The 22,134-nt window shown below is 43.0% G+C and overlaps 1 protein-coding gene across 4 annotated transcripts in view; it reads left to right on the top strand.

Annotated features, from left to right (window-relative positions):
• Positions 1 to 22,134, top strand: part of ATG7 (autophagy related 7) — a 1,226,522-nt gene that overhangs the window by 820,658 nt on the left and 383,730 nt on the right. For 3 of the 4 annotated variants that reach the window (XM_078661409.1, XM_078661411.1, XM_078661410.1), the window contains exon 19: positions 9,272 to 9,394. In XM_078661409.1, the coding sequence (XP_078517535.1) occupies positions 9,272 to 9,394 (123 nt within the window). Of the gene's footprint in view, positions 1 to 9,271; positions 9,879 to 11,632; positions 12,151 to 22,134 lie in introns of those variants that run through there. The other variant, XR_013601115.1, reaches the window with a different exon arrangement.

The raw sequence follows: 22,134 nt of genomic DNA, 5'->3' as shown, positions 1-22,134 counted from the left end.
ACGTACTATTCCTTCCTATCAAAACTAGTCAATCGAGAATTCTATTTATAGGAGATACTGCATCAGGTTTATTTGTGTGGGGGAGGCCTATGTTACTACTTTGGCCTTTAGAATACTGAATCAAGCTGGAAGAATTGAGCTTGTAACTGCTTTCAGATCTTCAAATGGCACCCAAACAGCACTGGAAAACTGTCACTCATGCCCTAGTCATTAGCAAGTTGGACTACATCATACATCGGCACGCTCTACTCTGGGAACACCAAGCAACTCATTAGACAACTACAATCCATCCAGAATCTGGCAGCCAGCCTCAGCCTTCCACCACACAGGACTCACATCACACCACATCTCAGGAAATTGCACTGACTCCGATACACAAACACGCTCAATTAAAACTCCTCATACATACATTCAAGACACTACACAACCTACCTAAAAAATCACATCTTCTTCCACCGATCACCTAGACAGCACCACTACGCAGGACTCCTACTACCAGATCAGGAGGACAGATGTCCTCTTACATCACTCATAAGGCATGTAACAACCTCACACTCCACTTCAGAACCTCCACCTCTCTTCTTGAATTGCATAAAAAGATGAAGACCTGGCTTTAAATTTACCCAGACTACCATAGGCAGGCCCAAGCGTGCACACCTTCTCCGCTTCAGGATACCCTCAAGGGTGATAGTGCACTTTACAAATATATATAATGTAACAAAATTAGAAGATTATGAATAAGTCTGAATTGTAGAGGTTGTGCATTCTACAGCCTTGCTGCGTCTCAAAAAGCTATTTTTGTTGTTGGCTTTCCTGGTTCTGGATTTATGTGAGATACGTTGGGGTTGAAAGTCAAGTGCTATAAAGGAATGTGCAGTGTTGTGGACTATCCATTTGAACAATGCATAGAGATATGAAGCGCCAGTTGAGCTACAGGGAAATAATGAAGCTTAGTTAATGCAGGTGTGATATGATCTAATGTGCCCGAGCAAGATTCTCAATGTCGTGTTTTGATTTTGAACCCAATCACGATGAAACTGGGAGAGCATTGAAAGAAAGATGATGATGCCATAGTGTAAAAAAGGCCTCATTAAAGGCTATGACCACATGTATATTCGATGGTGGGCATTACAAATCTGGAGTATTACGGCAAAGGCATTTTAGATGAAAAGGGATTTTTTTTTTGTTCCTGTTGCTATTTGATTTTCCTTTAGAGCTTGTGTTCCATTAAGATTACCAGATTTCCACTGAAGCTAATGGCATCCTACAGGCCCAATGGAGGTTGTCCAAAGATACACTTTCCATATGTAGAGTAGGGAAAAATTACTTCTGTATTTCGTTGTTTTAGCTTCAAGGGGCTACAGGATATCCATGAGCGGATCATAGCTAAACAATTTCTTATTATAAATGGGGCAAATTAATGATGTGGCCCCGGTTTGGGGTGAGGTGAATCAGGAGCTTGGTGTCATTAGCATGCGTTAAAATCATGCTTGGAATTAATGTTATTCTTCCACACACAGAAATATGTACCTATTGAATAATATAGGCAATAGAGATTAACCCTGTGGGCACCCACTTGACGTCCCATAGAGGGGACTCAAAAGGGTCAGTGGCAATAGATTCCTCTCAGGCAGAAAGAAGGAATCCTATCTATGCTAGAACTGGGCTCCGAATACAGCTCCTTGAGCCTGAGAAGAATAATTGAATTATCAGTGGTATTAACTGTTGCTGAGAGATGTTACAAACCGAGGCCCTATACTGACATAATTCTCATTTATCCAAGGTTGTTGGCCTCACCAATTGCATGCTCTTTCATAATCTGAAACTAGCCTGAGTGGAGTCAAAAATATAGTTTTTTTTCCCAAGTATGGTTTAATCCAAGAAGCCACAGATTATTTTCATTTGTTCAGGAAAGGAAGTTGAGATATCGGGTTATTATTGCCTAAGTCATAACCATCCTTTAGCCATTCCTTAACATTGAGTGAGCCACTGTTGCTACCTATTTACCCAGATAGCTCTGCAAGAACAACGAGTGGTTTGGAATCTCTGGGATCTTCAGGCTAACTGTAGGAATGAGAGCATGCAGAAGATTAGGCAGACAAGGATCTCTGATGACCCTGTTAGGTCGATGAGAAAGGAGCTTTATTTTGCCAATCATCCTGGATCTTGAGAAGGTGGAATAAAATCTACAAAAGCATCTTAGAGAGTCATCAAGGCTGGCATGAAACTCCTTGAAGGCAATTTTTTATCTTGTTATGAATAGCTTAGGCTGGGCTAAACTCAAACAATGAAAGTGTTACTTGGAAATTATTGTGTTTATGTTATTTTTTAACAGGCCATCTGCTGTCTTGGACAGTTGTTTTTATGCTTGCTCAAGAAAGTGTGCTCACATTATAACTTTCACCATATGCCTCAGACAAATGATCACATAAAACCAACTCTCCTTCTGGTTTTTTCACATGCAGAGCAGAGCTTTTTGCACACGATGCAACCACAGAATTTTCTGCTATGGCGGGACCAAACAAATTTCATGAGATTTGGAATGGCGAAACCTCAAATTGTCAACAAAAGGGCATATTGACAAACACTGAATGTTTCAGAACTGATTATACTAATGTTTTGGGCGTCTGTGCAAGCCACATTTCTGAAGGAGATATGTATACCAAGGTCTTACATATGCAGATGGTTGGGCCCCTGTACCATGCCATAGTTGCAAAAAGTGATTGGTAATTCTCTGAGGTGCAGCAGTGAACCAGGGAAATTCTACCCAGATGAGACCTACTACACTACAACCCATTGAATGGCACAATATATCTTGAGTAGCATAGTTTTGACGTTTGTCTTTACATAGGGTGCTGATTAAGTAGCACAAAATGTTAACAAGGTTTTTTGGTAGGCATAAAAAAAGGGTTGTCAAAAAGGCGGTGGGATTATTACTGTGGAATGAGTATGAAAAAGAATTTAAAAATAAGAAAAAACGTATTAACACATCATTCACTAATGTAGGTTAACAAGTGTGGGCTGAAAGGACTACGCCAACTAATGTCAATATATGTGAAGTCTGCAAGGTTTTTTTCTCAAATGCAACAAGGCAATGATCGTTTTGCATCTAGAGCTTTGATTAGTGTGGCTCTTTGATATTCATTTTAAAAATATAGAGTTTAGCTGCTGTATTGAGAGTGAGGAACTTCTCTTTTTCGTGCAACCACCTTTATAATCAACATGGGCCAAATACCAATAAAGGACATCTTTGTTTATACAGCTTTGGACAGAGTGCCCTGCAGAATTTGCACGGAGGTCATCCACTGAGCATGAGAACCTTTTCAAGTCGTGTGCGGAGGAAACAATTATCATAACAGTCGGTTTTTCTTGCATGGCAAGGTCAGGACATACCATGCAGCTTGGCATTTTAGATGAGTTAGAAGGTATTTAGTGCCCCATATTCAATAGTCTCTAAAGAGAGTGAAATGTACTTTAGAAATTTGGGAAATGTAAATGTAATTGACAGGTAAAGAGTACTAATAGAGTCTGACAACTGTTTTAAAATGTTAGAAAATGAGAAATTATCTGTAGATGGAGACATGTAGTAGATTGGAGATAGGGTGTTGACCGTTGCAGATATGAGATAGCAGCTGTTGTGGTTAAACAATGAAGATCATAAGGGGCTGACCCAAGATGAAGCAGTATTTTGACTGGTAGACCTGGTGGCCTCAATCTGACAAATGTATAAAAGAAATAGATATAATCCGTGTAAGACTGTGCAGGGAGTAACAAGGTTGAGAAGATAACTGCGCCATCCTTGGTGTTATGCCTGTTTTGTATGCAACCCTGGGAGAAGGTGGCACCTGATGATATGGGGTATTTTAGTATGTTTGCCAATTCCTAGTCATTCTTTTGGCTTATTCCTCCCACTGGACAGGGGTACTTATCTTATTGGATATGTGCACACAAAGAAACTAGATTCATAGAAAATATTTTCCCCTGGACGGTCATAAGCTTGTACTAAAAGCAGTGGGAGGGTTGTCCATGAAAAAATGTTTCTGACCTTCCTTCTCTAGATTACGTAGACTGTTGACCAACTGAAAGCCTCTGCAGCAGCTCATCGGATTGCATCTGCTTGCCATGTCTTTAGCTAAGGGGCCTCATGTGATGTACAATGTATCGCTATTATGCAATTTGGCAAAGCCAGGGAAGGGTCTGTAAACCCCCTCTCATATGTCTCCCACCACATTGGTGTGCTGGACTATTTTGTTTCATTATCCCTAAAATCACGATATCAAATCATAATGATCAGCATCTGGCACTTCGCCCAGATCACGTTCTGAATATCCTATGCATACTAATTGGTGTTAAATAGGTTTTGTGGGCCACATCATCAAAGATATTGTCCCATTCCTTATCCTCAAGCTCTTTACCTGTAGTCTTCTCCAATCATGCCTTCAGACTGGTTAGAGTCTTGCCTAGTGCTGCAACTATTCATGCATATAAATGTGAAACTATCCTGCGGCCCATACCCCATGTCAGTATTGCCTTTGCAGTGTCATCAGTTAGCGGCTCCACCTTACCATTCACCCATGTGCTCCTCTATAGGTTTTACTGTCCCAAACGCTCTGAACTGTCCAACGGGGATCTGTTCTTCATCCTGCTCTTAAATGGAAACTATGTAGCAACCATCAGAACACCAGTCTCCCACCTTATCTAGTTGTAGGTCCTTCCATTGTTCCACCTTTAAGTCTGATGGCGGGCCAATTCCACTGGAAGGGAATCAAATTGTAATGTCAGGTACATAAACTTGTCTAACATGTGTCATAGTTATATATCCATTCCAAGAATACACCACAATTGCTATCAATCTTGTGAGATACCTTCTCTTAGTTTTTGCTGCTAAAACTACTCCCAGCGACGTGTGTAGCATCACTACTGCTGGTCACCAACAATTAAGAATATAAAACCCTCTTCGGCACAAACTGCAAATGAGCGGTTATGTAGTTTGTAGCTCCTGGGCGTTCTTTGTGCTGCGGAAATGTTGTTTTTCCATGACAACTCTACTTTTCTCCATTCCACATTAATGTTGCTAATACTTTATCTAGCTCTACGAAGAAGGTTATTGGAAGCTTCATCTTCTCAATATTGAAAAGATACATTAGTTTACGCAGTTACAACCTCATGGTTATCACAATTATTTCTATTCATATGAGAGAGGATAGTGTTATCCAAACTGAGTCAAGCTTCATACCACATGCATTAGGCCTAGGTTTCTTGAAAGGACTGTTAATCTGGAAGAAATCCCTCTAGCCCCAACTGACGAGTTTTCACAGCAACCTTTTCCTAACCCCCAATCTCTTTATTCACATGTACATGTAATGTGGAGATGGTACGCTTTTTTCCTATCTTGCCCTATACATCCTTCCTCCTGTATATGTGCTACCTGCCTTCACACATACATACAACGTGTTTCCTGATTTAAAGATCCTGACACATGCCTCCTATTTCTGTTTCATCGCAGATTTAGATGCTGCTATTTAGCTTTTGCAACCAGTTCACATCTGGAAGCTGAACTCCTTTCCAGTGTCAGACTTGAAACCACTCAGCCTTTTTTGCATTGATATTTTCCATTTCTTTTTTTTTAGCTGACTTTCCCTGGCACATCTTCTGACTGCAACAGATTTCATATCAGGAAATGCTGCTTCTGGCACTATATAAATATTACACCACATGCAATTCTCGTTGATATAGTAGCTGCTTGTGATACTAAGTAGACTCCTGGCTACTGTGATGTGCTCAAGGTCACCAGTCCTGTTGAGGATGACTGTTTCTGAAGGCTTAGGTAAAAGTGAACAAACTTCGATGCACAGACTGGAATATGCAATAATAAAAAAAAACACATTTACACTTAAGTAGTCACCTAAAGCCAGTGAGGGGCAGAATACATTTTTATCAGTCTAACTGGCAAGCTGTTACCATCGACCAATGATTCTTGCTTGTTGTCACTCATGTTTACGCTTTTCTATTTCGGTCAAACACTCCTATGATATAGACTTTAGAGGAGCATGCCTTCAATTTTACCTAAGGGTTTCAGTCATTGCAGGACAAAGGGGCAGTATAGAAGGTCCCTGAAAAGGAGCTCGGCAGTAAGCGCTACTTCTGTTACTTACTGGGCAGTGGATTCAGACCAATTTTGCACCTTAAGGGATGGAGAAATTAAAAATGCTGACTCTGACCCAGGTCCTCTCCACTTGTGACCCTGGGGATTGAATGGAGTCCTTGAACCTATAGGATGAGTATTTTCATGTACTTCTCCCACAGTACCACAGATGGTACCTCCACTTTGTGATAAGGAATGACCACTTGCAGTTCACTGTCCTGCATTTGTGCTTACCTCACCCCTCTTGAGATTTGCGAAGATGATGGTTGCAGGTCGGTTGTTCACGTATTCCTGTACCTTGATGAGTTTTGAAGCAGAGTTTGTCACAGTCAGTCGTGGACAACCTGAAGACGACCATCTTGCTCCTCTCTTCCCTAGGCTTCTCCATCAAAAAGATTAAATATCCATCTTTGGTCAATGTAGAGGATTACTTTATTAGTTAGTGCTGTGAACACGCTACCGTTCAAGGCCTTCCAGGCAATGAGTCCCAGAAATTCAGACTATGACCTGATTTTTCAGGTTTGGTCCTATGTTGTGGCCTGGACAGTTCTGAAATGTTTTTGACTTTTAGTCTCATGCAGTCTGCTGGTGCCTCATGCCTGCTGGCACTTGCAGGCTCTGCAATAGAACCTATGTCTTTAATGGGCTTAACACTGGGGGTGCCACTCAGTTTGTCAGATGAAGCGACTCAGACCTTCTGTGGTAGAGGAAGGATCTCAGCCTGGCTTGCGACAGGTCGTTCTCCCTATCCCATCTGAAAGTCTTAGTGGTGAAAAAAGCATTGACTCTGTGCTGGGGTGGGCCAAAATGTAGGGCTACTTGTCTCTGCTGGAACTAAGGCCATATCCTCTGGCACTGTGAGCCACCCAATTGGCTTTCAAGGCCTTTATGCCTTCTGTAAAGGGTAGTTTAGTGCAAATCCTGATGGGCAACATGGCCAACATGTGGTACTGCAATAAATAGAGAGATGTAGTGTCACCTGCTCCTTACTAAGGGGTGCTCAGGCTGGGGTGCTGGCAGGATCTGCATGGGATTTTCAAGACTGCCAGTGATCTGGCATTGAACACTAGGGGGCACAGGCTCAGCAGGCACCATGTAGCTGACAATGATTGGTGTCTGGATCCAGAAGTTGTTCAGGGCGGATTGACCCAGAGATGTGAATATTGGGTAGATCTTTTTACCACCTCTGAGAATGTTCATTGTTGACCTTTTTTGCTGTAAAGCTACCATCTCGAGGTTCCCCGGGAGACACAGTTAGCCTCATGTGGGACTAGAGTTCCTTTGCGTGTTCCTTTTCCTGCTTTCTTGAGTTCTCAAGAAGGTCAGCAGGACTGGGCTTAGCTCATTGGGGCTAGAATAATCTGGTGCTCCGACCTCCTGATTTTGAGTGTCGGTCCCCTACTTCGCCTACCTCTTCAGGAGGACCTACTCTTCCAACAGTAGTGAAGGGTTCTACACCCTCTGCGGGCTAACCCGTCAGATGTTCTCCTGTTTGTCCTATCTTTGAACGAGCAAGGACTTGCCCTAGGCACATTTAAAGGTTATTTGTCTGCCCTTTCTGCTTTTCAGTCTCTGCCGGATCAGCCCTGATGGTTTAGATATTCGGTTCTTATGAGCTTTTTGACAGGGCATACATATATATTTCCCCCGTGCCCTTTGGTATGCCTCAGTGGGACCTTAATTTGGTTCTTATTTTCTCTGAGGTTACTGATCCTTAAAACCGTCTTTCTCATTGCAAGTACTGCTGTGTCGTGTCAGTGAATTGTAGGCGCTGTCAGTACAACCACCATATACCACATTTTTCCCGGACAAGTTGGGGCTCGGAATCCAGCATCCTTTGTATTGAAAGTGGTGTTGACTTTCCATCTAGAAGAATCCATCTTGTGCCCCACTTTCTTCTGGCTGAAACATCCGCCTAGGAGGAGAGGTTTTACCTGTTTGACTCAGGGATGGTTTTAGCTTTTACAACGATCTAACTAAGGAGCACTTAGTGGATGACAAAAGTTTTGAAAAGAAGGTCTCTGGTGTTAGGAAAGGAAAGGCTGTCCAGAAACAGATCGTACTTTGCATAACAATGTGATATGTCTTGCCTAGAAAAGAGCATCCTGAGAGCCTTTGGGCTAATTCTACCAGAGTTAAGATTGGCGCCATGGCCTTGGTTACGGCTGGTGTGGTTACTGGACATCTGCCAGGCAGCTATATGGTTATCTGTCTACACCTTGACCAGGCATTACTGCCTTGACTATCAAGTCTGCAGGAAGGGCCATTTTGTCTGCTTGGTCAGAAATATATTTTTATTTGAAATCCACTCCTCCAAGCCTCCACATTTTGAGAGGTACAGCTTTGAAGTATCTATCTGAAGAACAAGTTACTTACCTTTGGTTACACTCTTTCTGGTGCAATCTCTAACCGCAGATTCCTCACAGTCCTTCCCTCCTCCCTTTCTTTGAAGTGGTCGTTCAGGTGGTAATAAGGTTCCAGGTGAGATTTTCCATGCTGTCATGGTTCTCAGTCTATCACTGATTCTCTGCTTTGAGGGTGTGGAATGCTTGGTTAAAATAGGACATCAGTGAATAGGGGTGGCACCTATATACAGTCATACACTGTTACTGCCGGAGGTGAGATGATATTGATGAAGAGTCCGATTGGTGCCACCTACTGTAGTTTGGGAGCAACTGCAGTAAAAAAAAAAGTTTCCAGATCCATTCTGGTGCCTGATTCAAAAGTTGACTAACTTGCGGTCAGAATGAGTATTCACTAGAAAAAGTGTTACTGAAGGTATGTAACATATTCTTCAGCGATCCAATTGACTCACCTGTGGCATGTAAATGAGACTTTAGGAGAGATACCTAGACTTAATTTTGTGATTAAAGTTTTGAGTGCTGAAAAACCGATAAACCTACAGTAGAGGGTTAATCCATTGAGGTAGTCATTAGTGCTTGTGAAATTATATGTAATTGTAGAAATGTGCAGTTAAATTGTTGCTATGTACATCTGTAAAATTCTAACAATGTGTCTATTGATGATTGAGGAATGAAGAATGCATGCTTTGGCTAGCACAGGGGTCAAGAAACGTCAAAACATTGCAGCAAAGTTTGAATATATTCTATGTGCTCGGCATTGCAGGTCTTGGATCAGTACGAGAAGGAGGGATTTCAGTTCCTGGCTCAAGTGTTCAATTCCTCACATTCCTTCCTGGAGGATCTGACGGGCCTTACTCTGCTGCACCAGGAAACTCAGGCTGCCGAGGTAAGAGACATGACCTGAAAATTGTGGTTGTGAGGACGGAAATATTTTAGGAGTGCTCTCAGTCCAAGACGTTTACTAATTTGAAATACTGTTTATCTTAATGAGGTAATTACAGAACCCTAAGTTCACAACCAATTGGCACGTCAAAAGCGTAATGAAAAATGGTGACATTGTTTTTGTTCCTAATGGGCACATAAAATCTACAGTTAAAGGAACAGGAAACAATTTACAGGTGGGAAAGAAAATGTCATAAATCCCCTAAAAAGTAAGCCCTTTATTTTCTTCAGAAAGTAAGTCACCTTTTGTGCTTCCGCATAGTCGTTTGAACTGTAAGCTTGTGCATAGGTATCGCATAGTTTGCGGTTTTGTCTTCTTGTGTTGTGTACAAAAGTGGACAATAACAGTGCAGTTCAGGGAGGAAGCACAGCACTGCGGGTTTTTGAGTGACAGTGTCCGATATTAGTTCCCGCTTCAGCATGCTACAGCCCAGGCGCGCAACACCCATTGGGCTCACCGGGCTTCAGCCCCCCCCGTCGTCTTCTTCAGCCCGGGCTAATTGACACACACTGAGATGACTGCGCATCGGAGCTGAGAATGTCATTGTTATTGATGCATTCTGAGAGGCCCGGCAGCCGAGCCAGCCAGCCTCTGAACAGTATCAAGTAAACCCCCAGCCCCCCCCTCTTGTTTTCCTTTACTAGCGCCGAGGTGATATCCTTGCCTGAAGGCAGGGATTTCACCTAAGCACTTGATGTGTTCAGCATGGGGTGGGAGTGGGAAGATGCACACAGCAGGGGGAAAGGGCTGGCCAGTGCAGGTGACGCTTTTCCTTTGTAAAGGAATTTCTGCTGGTGTCATATCCCAGGGTTTGCTGTCTGTGCACTTGTATGGATGTGTATTCCATACAAGTGCACAGACAGCAAACCCTGGGCTATGACGCCAGAAGGAATTAATTTACAAAGGAAAAGCTTCACTTGCACTGGACATCCCATTCCCCCTGCTGTCCATGCACTTGTAGGGAATTCACATCCACAGCCCACCTCACCAGATAAATGGTGAACAGGGCCATGTATCTTTCTCTAAAGAGGAGAGTCCCCTCCGAATATGAATATGTAGTGTAAGTTTGTAGTGTTCATTTTTTGGGGTGCTAGTGGGTAATTTTAGGATTCAGGGTGGGTTACGAATTGGGGTGCCAGGGGGTAATTGTAGGATTCTGAGTGGGTATGGGTTTTAGGGTGCCAGGGATAATTTTAGGGTTCAGGGTAGTAATGGGTTTTGGTGTGCCAGGGGGTAATTTTAGGGTTCAGGACTGGTATGGGGGCCAAGGGGGTAATTTAGGGGTTCAGGGTGGGTGTGGGTTTTGGGGTGCCAGGGGTAATTTTAGGCTTCAGGGTGGGTATGGGTTTTGGGGAACCAGGGGTAATATTAGGGTTCAGCGTGGGTATGGGTTTTGGGGTGCCAGGGGTAATTTTAGGGTTCAGGGTGGGTATGGATTTTGTTGGGCAAGGGTGTAATTTTAGGGTTACGGGGGTAATTTTGGGGGTCAGAGTGGTAATGGGTTCTGGGGTGCCAGGTGTAATTTTAGTGTTCAGGGAGGGCATGGGTTTTGGGGTTCCAGGGGTAATTTTAGGGTTCAGGGTGGGTATGGGAATTGGGGTGCCAGGGGGTAATTTTATGGTTTAGGGTGGTAATGGGTTGTTAGGGGGCCATGGGGTTGTTAGGGTTCAGGGCAGGTATGAGTTTTAGGGTGTGAGGGGGTGGACATTTTAGAGTTTAGGGTGGGTGTGGTTTTCGGGTGTCAGGGGGCAATTTTAGGGTTCACGGTGGGTATGGGTTTTGGGGTGCCAGGGTGTAATTTTAAGGTTTAGGGTGGTTAAGGGTTTTGGGGTGCTATGGAGTTAATTTTAGGGTTCAGGGTGGGTATGGGTTTTCGGGTGTCAGGGGGGCAATTTTAGGATTCAGGGTGGGTATGGGTTTTGGGGGGTAAGGGTGTAATTTTAGGGATCGGCGTGGGTTTGGGGGTCTAGGTGGATGATTTCAGGGTTCAGGGTGGTAATGGGTTTTGGGGTGCGAGGGGGTAATTTTAGGGTTGCATGTTTTCTCCACTTGACCTGAGCATTAATCGATCCCGTTTATCTGACATTTTAGCCCCGCCCCATTGATTAACATTAGCCACGCCCCTTCATTTGCCATGTTAGCCCCCCCCGAAATTAAGACGTAGTTGCGCCCCTGCTACAGCCTGTTATTGTATTGTAGTTGCAAGTGTGTTCTTTTGAGGTTGCTAGGGACCACGTGATAGACCGTGCAGCTCGTGAAAGGGCATGTTTTTCTCTTAAGGCTGTGCAGGTGTTAAATCTCTTCCACGGGTCGAGAGTTGTTTCCCTGTTGCTTCTCTTGTTATTCTCCATGTTATGGTCGAGCAAGTCTGCTCCTTCCTCCTGTGCAGAGGGGGATGACAGCTTTTCCCATGTTTCACTGGCGCTGAGGCAGCAAGAATTGAATATTCTCTCCCTTTATTTTTATTCTGCTGGCAAACGTTTGGCTTAGCTGGGAAGTCAAAAAGACAGCGGCATCCTGTTATGTTTGGTACGGAATCAAAATGAAAGGTTATGGACGGGATGAGGAACTGTGTGTCTTTCTGCCTGCCACGAACAATCAACTCAGTACTGTATTCCTCACGGCTATATATAATTCACAGAGACAGTGATTCAAACACACCAAAGCAGTGCTTCCCAAACTTTTTAGAACCCCGACCCAATTTTCAGAACAATCTTTCGCAACCCACCTATCTTTAAAGGACATTAGGCGGGAGAATTTTAAGTGTAACTAAAGTATTGTCTGGTAGCACACTGTCCTTTACATACACATTATTTTCGATTGGAATGAGCATTACATTTGCTCAGACATAATAGAGGTTTACTGACAAAACTATATTGCACAAAAATGATAATGTGTCGAAAATCGAGTTTCAGTGAATATTTATCATTTGTGCACCACCAAGTAAATGTCTTGATTTATTTTGATGATATTAAAAACCTTTGTTTCGGGGGAGGAGCCAAGCTCGCGTCCGAGATGGCCGCGTTTTAGCTCGGCTCCGTTCGCTTTCCTGTCTGGAACGTCTATCCTGTGTTTTATCCTGCCCCGGGAAGTATTTTTTGATAGACTATGGAACTACGACATTTCACAGGCACTTACCGTTTGATCCGTTTGTTCCTGGGTGCCGCGGATCCTGGGCTGCACCCTTGTCTGCTTCGGGGCCTCCGGAGCGAGCGGGCCTGACACTCCTTGGCGGCGCCCGGGCGGGGCGGAGCGCTGTGGCCGGCCCTTGTTGGCGGTGTGGTTTCGGTCGGAGAGGCCGATGTGCAATTAGACCGATTACGGCTATCCAGGCCTGATCCGGCGGTCCTGCGGCCTGGTGTTGGGGCGCTGCCTTCCATGGACGGGGTTGACCGTGTATGTGGCTCGTCTCCCCTTTGTTCTCCGGTCCGGCCATTTTGAGTCCCTCCGCCCGGACTCGGAGAACGGAGCCGGTAGCGTGTGGGGAGCCGGCGACCCGCCTTCTTCTGGTGGCCCCCCTTCCTGCTCTGGTGGTGCCTCTGCTGGTGGTCGGCTGTATCCTGTTTGCCCCGCTGGTGTCCGGACGGGGGTCGGAGTTTGCCGCGGCCCCGCCGGGCTTCTAAGATGGCGGCCGACCCCATGTCTCTCGGACTGGCCGAGACTGGCGACGCTGATCCGCCGCATGGCACGTTTGCTGAATACCGTAAAGGTGAGCCTACGCTTGGCGACATCCTCGCCGCCTTGCGCTCCTGGAGTGCTCCCATGGCCGCGCCTATCATTGACCTGGAGGAGGATCATTTTGCCGGGCCTGCTGAGCCCCCCCCGGTGTGTGGGGCTTCATCTCTGTTGTGTGCTGCTGGAACTTTCCTGGAGGTCGTGGGCCCGGCGGCTGCCGTTGGTGTGGGTGTGCGGATGTCCGCTGCCCTCCTTCATCCTGTGCTCCCCCCTGTACAGGGGGTCCGCCGGCCGGGTCCCGTCCGGACCGGCCTTGTTGGATCTCCCTTTCCCTTTTTGCCTCGAATGGCCGAACGAAGATCCTGTGATTGCTCCGCCGGATCGGCTTCCCTCATATTGTCGTCGGAACTGTGCCTGCATTGCCTGAGGTGGTTGCCGTCCTTTCCTGTTCCTCCGGGTCGCAATCGATATGACTTGTGTGGATTGCCGATCGGACTCCCTGTTATTCACCTCCTGTTCCACATGATCTAGTTCCTTGTGCGTTGGACGACTACAGCTTGGGATAAACAAGGCCAGGGATGAGATGAACTTGCCTCGGTGGACTGTTATCTTGCGGTATGGTCGGATGATCCGTTTGTAACTGTATGACTATGTTCGATTCTCCTTCATGTTCCTGGAGCTTATCCTTGTGCTTATTATCTTCCCGTGGGTTCTGAGTATTTTCGGACGGGAGGGTGGGAGCTGATGGGGTTTTGATTATATGGCTCCTCTCCCGTTGCTATTTCCCTGTTTTCCCTTCTTCTTTTTGTCTTTGTGGTTCTTTCTTACTTTATCTCTTCTATATTTCGGGTTCTGATTAGGGCGACAGGCACGCTGCCGGGGGGTAGGCCATAGCCTTCTGCAGGGGTGCAGGGTGGGATGTGCGGGGTGGGGGGGGGGGTCTGTTGTATTGTGTTTTCCCCTCATTCTTTTTTGGTTCTATGGCTCTTATGTATCCCCTTTTTTCGAGACGCGGTGTCGGCATGTGGCCCCCTGGGGTGTTTTTGCTAGCATGGGCCTTCTGGTATTCCTGCCGTCACGGTTTACTGCGCATTCATTCCTCCTGTTACCACTGGTTCCATGTGCTGATCTATTCTTGAGTGCTTCGTTAGCCGTGGGGCGCGTGCAGTGATGCTGCGTTCTTACTTCTCCCCCCTTTTTTTCCTATGTCTTTTCCCCCCCTTTTTTTTTCCCCTCTCCCCCTTTTTCTTTCCTCCCCCGGGTTGTTGTGGCAGAGGGCTCTTTGTTTTGCAAGCCTATTTTTAGTTTTGTGTATTATTGTGTGTTTTCGTAGTGGTGGGAGGGCGCTGGGCAGCGGTTGCAATTGCTTATTACTGTGGGACTCACGTTCTGCCTTTGCCAAAATGTACCTGTTCTTTTTGAATTTTCCTGTGTTCGATACTTCTGCTTGTTCGCGGCCCACCACGGCCCTCTGGACTTTATGGATTGCCCTTATTCTGAGACACCCTTTCTTCTATTATAAAATCAACCTCCTCTCATTCTGTACGTGATGGTTGCTCGGTGGCTTCTTGCCTTTGCTTCTCGTATGGATTGCTGTGATGTCCTGTGGGAGCTTCTGTATTGCCTGCTATGTTTCTTTTATTGTGGTGGCCGGCCCGATGGGTTGTAGGCCCGTATCTGTGAGCGCTTTCTGTACAAAAAAAACCTTTGTTTCCATCACATTACAGGATTTTAAAAAGAGCTTTATTTTTGCTTTCCTAACTGGTGAATAGGTGCAGTTTATTTACAGGTATTTACATTTGATAATGACATCCCCACAGCCTTTCTTTTCACATTCCCTGCACCCAAGAAAGATTGTCACATAATTCACTTAACTTTACTCTTCTTTCTCTAACTATAACATAGATTCTGTCAACCAGTTTGGAAATCTCATGAAGATGTTGATCTTCCCTCCATTTCTACTTTTCTAGCCTGAAAACCTCAACACCTTGGATCTTACATTCCTTTTATTCTGAAACTTATAAGTCATATGATACGAATGTGGAATCCCTTCAGGCCTAGTTTAAAAATAGATTTGGATAACTAGTGGACTGCTGTATTTGGTTAAATTGTATCTTTTTTCCATGGGTTATATTTTAGAGTAAAGACAAGGACCTCACCTGCAACCTCTGTTGATGTTATCTTTTTGCATTGACTATTAAACAAAACAATAGATTGGTTAAACCCTAATTGACACTGTTAACATGTAACTTATCCCTCAGTAGTATGGTGTAGGAAATCCTCCTGTGACATAAAAGTTAAGCAGTACATGCAGGCCGCAGTCAAAATGCACACCACCCACACAAGTAACTTTAAAACATGACTTCAATGCTGTGGGCAATGCAGCAGCAAGCACATGTGAAAGGAATGCTTTTTGACCTGTTTAAAAGCCTACCTATGACATTGGCTGAGTCACCTTTAAGTAGTGCCTTGAAGCGCACTAGAGCCACACCTTCATATAAAATGCAAATGTGTACAAAAGTTTGGTCCAATCTTAGGCTATGGTAAAAGCTTACTTGTGAATTATTTGACTTTGGAGATGGCTTTAGAAATAATTTGTTCTCCATATTTATCAAAAATCGTTGTACTTGTTAATGTAGTGTTTTGTTAAATAATCTGCCAAGCTGATTTTAGTGAAATTTCCTTTTATCTTCTTTAAAGCCTTCAAAGCAATTAGTTCAGGTCTACCAGGCTTTCCCTTCTTAGTTGGCAATAACTAACTCTTTGGTGCAGTGTGATATACTTCTCTGGGAAAGAACAAAAGGCTTGGCCTGCCACCAGTCCTTGGAGAGGAATGCAAGTTGGAAGCGAATTGCTGGCCATCCACCTCTAGTTATCTTGCAGTGTGGGAATGGAGAGGAGCACCATATGGCATCACAAAGATAAGACGGGGCTTCATAGATGACATGTTTATAGCAAACAAGGCAGGAGTATGAAGAAGGTGTTTTATGGCACCCTGCTCCCAATCTAATTCTCTCTGGCCACAACATGACAGGATCTGGTTTCAGTACCAACCAGGGTTGTGTTTTTTAGGGCATGTTCCTTCATTTTCAGACTACAGCCCTTGGTTGGAAATTCAGAGCCTCACAGCTCTATACTGGGCTCCTACCTTCTTCATAAAACCCAGAGCAAGGTTTCCTGGAATGGTTTGTAGTAAAACGATAAGAAATGCCCTGGGAATTTTCGTAGGACTGGCTAAGGAGTAATTAATAATTACTGGCTAGAAATCCTCATAAGAAAGGCTTACCTTCACCAGCACCTTAGAACACTACTAAACTTAAAAGAAGAGCAGAATATGGCAAGCTTTCTTTATAAGCTTTGAAGATAATTGAGGGTTGGACCCGCTGCAATTTATACCCTAGATCAGGAAGTGCTTCCCAAGGGCCAGGCCAACTGGACCGCCTCAAATCCTAGGGGGATAAAGAACAACATTTCTATTTTTTTGAAGAACCATCTGACCAGTGAATTGGAAGTCTGGGAACTTTGGCATTGACTAGGAGATAAGTGTCCAGCATCTGCAAATTTTGACTCTAGGCTGTAGCCATCAGGAAGTAGGATGTAAGAAATGTTTCTCACCTTGGAAGAAGATGGCCCCACTGGATTAAGGCTCATATGGTCAGAGTGACTGGTCTGTTGCTCTGGCTGTAAGGATGCAGGGGCAGAGAGGCATGTCTCAAAGATAGAGTTGGAGTACCCTCGATAAGAGAGATGGGAAATTCGAGGACAGTTGAGTGTGCTTGCCTGTAAGGTAAATGATTGCGCCTTGTCCTCCCAGCTTCTTTGAGCAGAAATGTACTAGTAATCACCTTTTGTTTTTGGTCTTACTGTGGCCTTTTGTGACCACATTTGTTAATGTAATTGCACTCTCATTGACTTTTATATCTCCATTGTTTCCAGGGGTGTTTTTTATTATCTCAAAAATCATATCTACTTATCTCTTTTTTTAATTTTCTGATTGTATTTTTGTTTTGTTGCTACTTAAATACTTAGTGTCCATTTTACTGGCAAAAAGCCCGAAAGAAGACATGTGATACCTTGTGTGGTATGAGTTTCCCTCATATTATAATGAAAGATTCCTACAATTCTCAAAAGTCTCTGGTAATTGAAGAGATCTGCTTCATTTTTTCCAACAGCCGCGTCCCTGTTTCTGCTTTTAAATGTCAATTTCCCCTTTATCTGACAGTAGAGTTGAGGCTCGGTTTATTATTTATACCCCAGCAAGCCAGATATTAAATATGTAATGTAAATAGAGTTTATAGGTTGTGCCATGAACTAAACATAGCTAAATAAAGATTTCATCTGTAGATTAGAAGACCAATTTGAAGAGTCAAGGAGACATTAGTATTGCAAATTGTGTGCATGGTTGATATTGGGCAAACCCATCACTTGATGAATTTAGTTTAGCTTAACTGCAGGTTATTGAGCTAACATTGTAGCACAGGGAAACTACTAAAATTGATCAAGATTAACAAGTGTGCCAATAGAAATGATCACTTTGTGAACTATATTTGTCCTGTCTTAATGCCTTTATGTACTGCTTATTTTATTAATGAAATACAGCATTTCCCAAGTATGGGATGAGGAGATCTGTATTCTCCTTAGTGTTTTTTGGTACTATTCAAATTGGTTATCCACTGTCTTTTCACCTCAGCTTCTGAAAGGAAATGAGCTACGTCAAGTAGTATGTCCATTTGTGAGTAGTGCTTGTAGCTGTGTGCTTCTTGCCAAAAATCTACCCTGGCATTATCAGCATAGGATATGCTGAATGGCATGTGTGTATCACTATTACTTGTGGTCTGGCAAGTCTCTCACGAAAGCATTAAGGGGATGCTTACAACACATAATCATTCTTGGGGCTGAGATGTCAAGACTGTAGCCATTCTTCGGTCTTAGGTACCACAACTGTAGCCTTACAGTGGAATTAAATCTTACCATGAACACATTAGCTGATAGACACTCACCAGCTATAGGTCATTGTGAATGTTCAGTGAACAAGCTAGAGCATGCAGTTTCCTGATATCTTGAAGTCTATTGCCGGGTGTATATAGATACATGAAACAACCAAATGCAGTATGTGATTTATTCAAATAGAGCCACCTTAGGCCTTTTTCATTGACTTGTTAAAATGACTGTCAGTGAACATACCTCACTCAAATTGTGTTCCTCTATGCAACATAAAGATTCTCTGTCTTCATTTCTTCATTTAACAACACATGATTTAGCCTTCAGGAACAGCCCTTTTGAGCAGAAAGGGGATACTTGAGAACAATTATTTTAAAGACACGGTGCTTCCTAAAACTGCAGTATCCTAGTTATTCTCACCTACATTATCCATTTTCTTCACCATCATTTTTCTTATACTAAAGTAAACCAAGAGTGTATCTACATCAATAGGATAGTATACTGTTACTCAATCCTCCTGTTCCCCTTATTGTAAAGTGCAATACCCGTATGCTGTAAACCATCATGCATTGCATTTTTGCTGACTTACAGCAGCTCTCTACATTTGCTTATTTTAGACTGGGTCACTTTGGGGCAAAAAAGGTCTCCCTATGCTCTAAAAGGTATGTGTTGTTCTTATGACAACTATATTTGTTTTGGTATTTTAAGAATACACTTTGTGAAGAATGGGTCTTGTGTGATCAATAGATGAGGAGTCCTAACTATCTTAGTTGGCCTGCAATAATGTTGGACTATTGTACATGAAATTGTTTGAAATATGTAGAAGCAGATTATGGCTGACAGGGCAATTATGTCAGACCTGCTTGAGAAACTCAATACAACTGCTTCTATTTTGGACTCCTCAACATATCTCATAGGTGAGGCTAGGAAACGGTAAGAAGTAACTAGGAAAAGCCTACTTCAAATGGTTTGGATAACAAAGAGGAGATATAAGGCCAGGGAAGTAGTGAGAACAGAGTAAGCAAGGGACTGGTCAGGGTTCAAGCTAAAACTCTGAAACCATGTATCTACCAACACAGGCATAAACTATTGAATAAACTCGAATGTGAAGACCAGAGTTTATTGCCTGTCAATGAATTAAAAGCACTAAAAAAATTTAAAAAATACAAACTGAGGTTTGAAAGAAGCTTGAGGGCTTTGCAAGCTGTTTGCGTAGACTGTAGGTGTTCTTTTTGACAATCCAGATGGAAGGGTATTTATAGGTGGAGATAGTAGAGAGTCAAATTGGGTAGTTGTAAGTCTTTTGCTAAGCTAAGTGATACAAGGTAAGGGGTTGTTCAAAACTCACAATCATTCTTGGGGCTGAGCAGGCTGTAGCCTTCAAGTCGAATTAAATCCTACCACAATCACATCAGCTCATAGTTCACCAACTATAGGTCATTGAACATTCACATTGAGCAACATAGAGTATGTAGTTTTCAGATATTCTTGAAGTCAATCGCATAGTGCATATAGACATGTGAAGCAACCAAATGCAGTGTGTGATTTATTCTAATGGGCCATGGCATTTTGTCTAGGTCTCTACACACTCTTGGTCACACAGTCTTTTCATTGAGATTACTATCTGCATTCTGTATTTAATGTTTACTTTGTCTGAAAGTGAAAGGTGTGAACATTTCAAGAAAATGGTTGAGTGGTTTCACAACATTATCTGTCTACTTTTACTCTGTACTCATTCATGTTACTTTAAAACACTAATACCATATACAAAATAGATGAGGTTCTCAAATAGACAAATGGTTTATACAAGATATTCAGAAGATGGAGAGGGTTTGGGGATCAAGGAAAAAAGATGGGGGTGATAAAGAAAGAGGACAATATGGCGGCGTCTAGATGAATGAAGATAGGTAATAAGAATAGGAATGTTTTTAGGCCTAAGAAAAGCAGATTTATGAAAATGAGGACAGACTATATGATCTCTTTGTATGCAGCTCTGGAAGAAATATAGTGGTACAGGAAATTGCCGGACTAACATTGAAAGATTACATCACACTAGAATGGTGCTGACTACCTTGACTGCCTTTGGGAAAGTCGATTCATTTGAAGGTATTTGCCATTTCTGAGTACGTTCCCTATATGTTGAGATGGCTCGAACAAAACCTACACCAAAAGGGTCAACTGAGGACATTCAAGGTCCCATCAGCACAAGGAGCAATGTGTTGTGGGATAACTTTCTGTGTTCATTAAAAACTGAATACAGTCATCTACATATTGGAAGGAAATTTAATCTATAACTGTTCAGTAGGTCCTTGTTCAAGACTAGATCTAATCCTCCGTGCCTCCGCTAGCGTAATTTAGATGACTTACATCACGTTTTACTGACCCTTGAACTATGAAGTGACTCAAAGGGCCCATGCACCTTCTAGAAAATCATTACCATGTCATTACATTTGCTGGTCTGTTACCCTGCATGGCCACCAGCATTATGTCTGATTCTCAGTAATGCTTTGTCCCTGAAATACCGTTTTGAATTCCTTTATCATTTGTGCATTCAACTGCATAGTGCTCCATTGCAATTTGTGCCACAAAAAATCTGTTATATTTTCAAATTGTTGTTAAAGCTTACCATGGCTCTCCAACATTGGATATTTCATAGATTCCCATGCTTGACTTATTCCTTGTTGGGATTGAAAGTACCAGTATTTTAAAAACCCATAAACACTGCCCAAGAACAGGCATTTTTTAGTCGTACATCCATCATTGAAAAGACCCCGCCCCGTTATTCAGGAGATAACACCAGTGCTCTCACTCCCCTTAGAGCTATGGTTTTCAAACATGTTAAGGCTGCACCCCTCTCCCTTCACCCGTATACAATTATTGTATCCGGGCTTCCAAAAACTATATATATAAGTGGGCACATTTATTCAGTATAATGTTGAGTACTGCAAGCAAGTCAACGAATTTTAAGTGGCTTGAGGGCACTCACTCTAACAAATAGAAGCAAAGCTGATTTGCAGAAGTGCTTATCAATTTCTCACCGTACATATTTGCAGGATAAAATATAGAAAGCAAGCCGGACATTGCAAGTGATGCAGAGGAGCATACTGAAAGAAATTCTTAGAACAATTTTCTATTTTACTTTTTTCTAGCACGAAATCCCATATGTGAATTTAAGAAAAATAGTGTAAACAAAAAAGAGACACAATTTATAAGGGGCTTTGGATTGTGTCAAGAAATTGTGTTTGTTGTTACTTTTTCTGTTACATTCTCATACGTAATTTATCTTCGTGTCCATGTCATGTGTGACCCCTACAGTCAGCTCGGGCATTTTAGAAAAACAAATTAGGCATGCGGAAATTTTCGAGCCAATCATTACAACTTTTAACACAAAACTACAAGTACCAAAATGCAATTTGCTGTTCGCTAAAGTACCATGGCTTGCTGAAGATGTTTTACAAGAAATTGAGCCACTTGGTAGCTCTGAATATGTCTAGCAATTCGAAGATCACAGTTTTATTCAGTTATTACTTTTAAAAGTCCAGTCAAATACATAAGTATCAACATGCTGTTGTCAGACTTGTCCAGTGCTTAATTTGTAAAAAATTAGTGCTTGGGTCCTAAGTTTTGCTAAGAAGCCCGCAGGCAGTGCTGTCGAATGTCAGGGGTGTGGAATACAAAAGATGTCTCGTCATGAGTCCTCATGCTCCATTCATATACAATCAGACACTCCCTGTCCATTTAGCTCACTCTTTCAGGTTCTTTTTCATCCCTGCTTTCTTTCTTTGCCACTGCTTTTTGTCTATGATTCTTTTCTTCATACTTTCACCCTTTTGTGTTTTTCTCTGACTTGCCCTGAGTCAAAGTCTAATAGGAAAAGATAAGTGTCAGTCCCCAGAAATGAGTGAGGGTGGGCCCCATCTATGAGTACCAGCTCAAATTAAGCACTAGAATTGTCACCTTAATTTGTCACCTTGATGATCTTTTATCAGAAATGAGCAGGGACATGTTGGGTGCTTTTTGCCACTTACTCCCAACCAGGACATACCTACCAAAAAAGTTGGATTGCC

This window comes from Lissotriton helveticus, chromosome 9 (genome assembly GCF_964261635.1).
Source record: "Lissotriton helveticus chromosome 9, aLisHel1.1, whole genome shotgun sequence".
Classification (NCBI taxonomy): Eukaryota; Metazoa; Chordata; class Amphibia; order Caudata; family Salamandridae; genus Lissotriton; species Lissotriton helveticus.
This window is presented reverse-complemented; position numbering and strand designations above follow the sequence as displayed.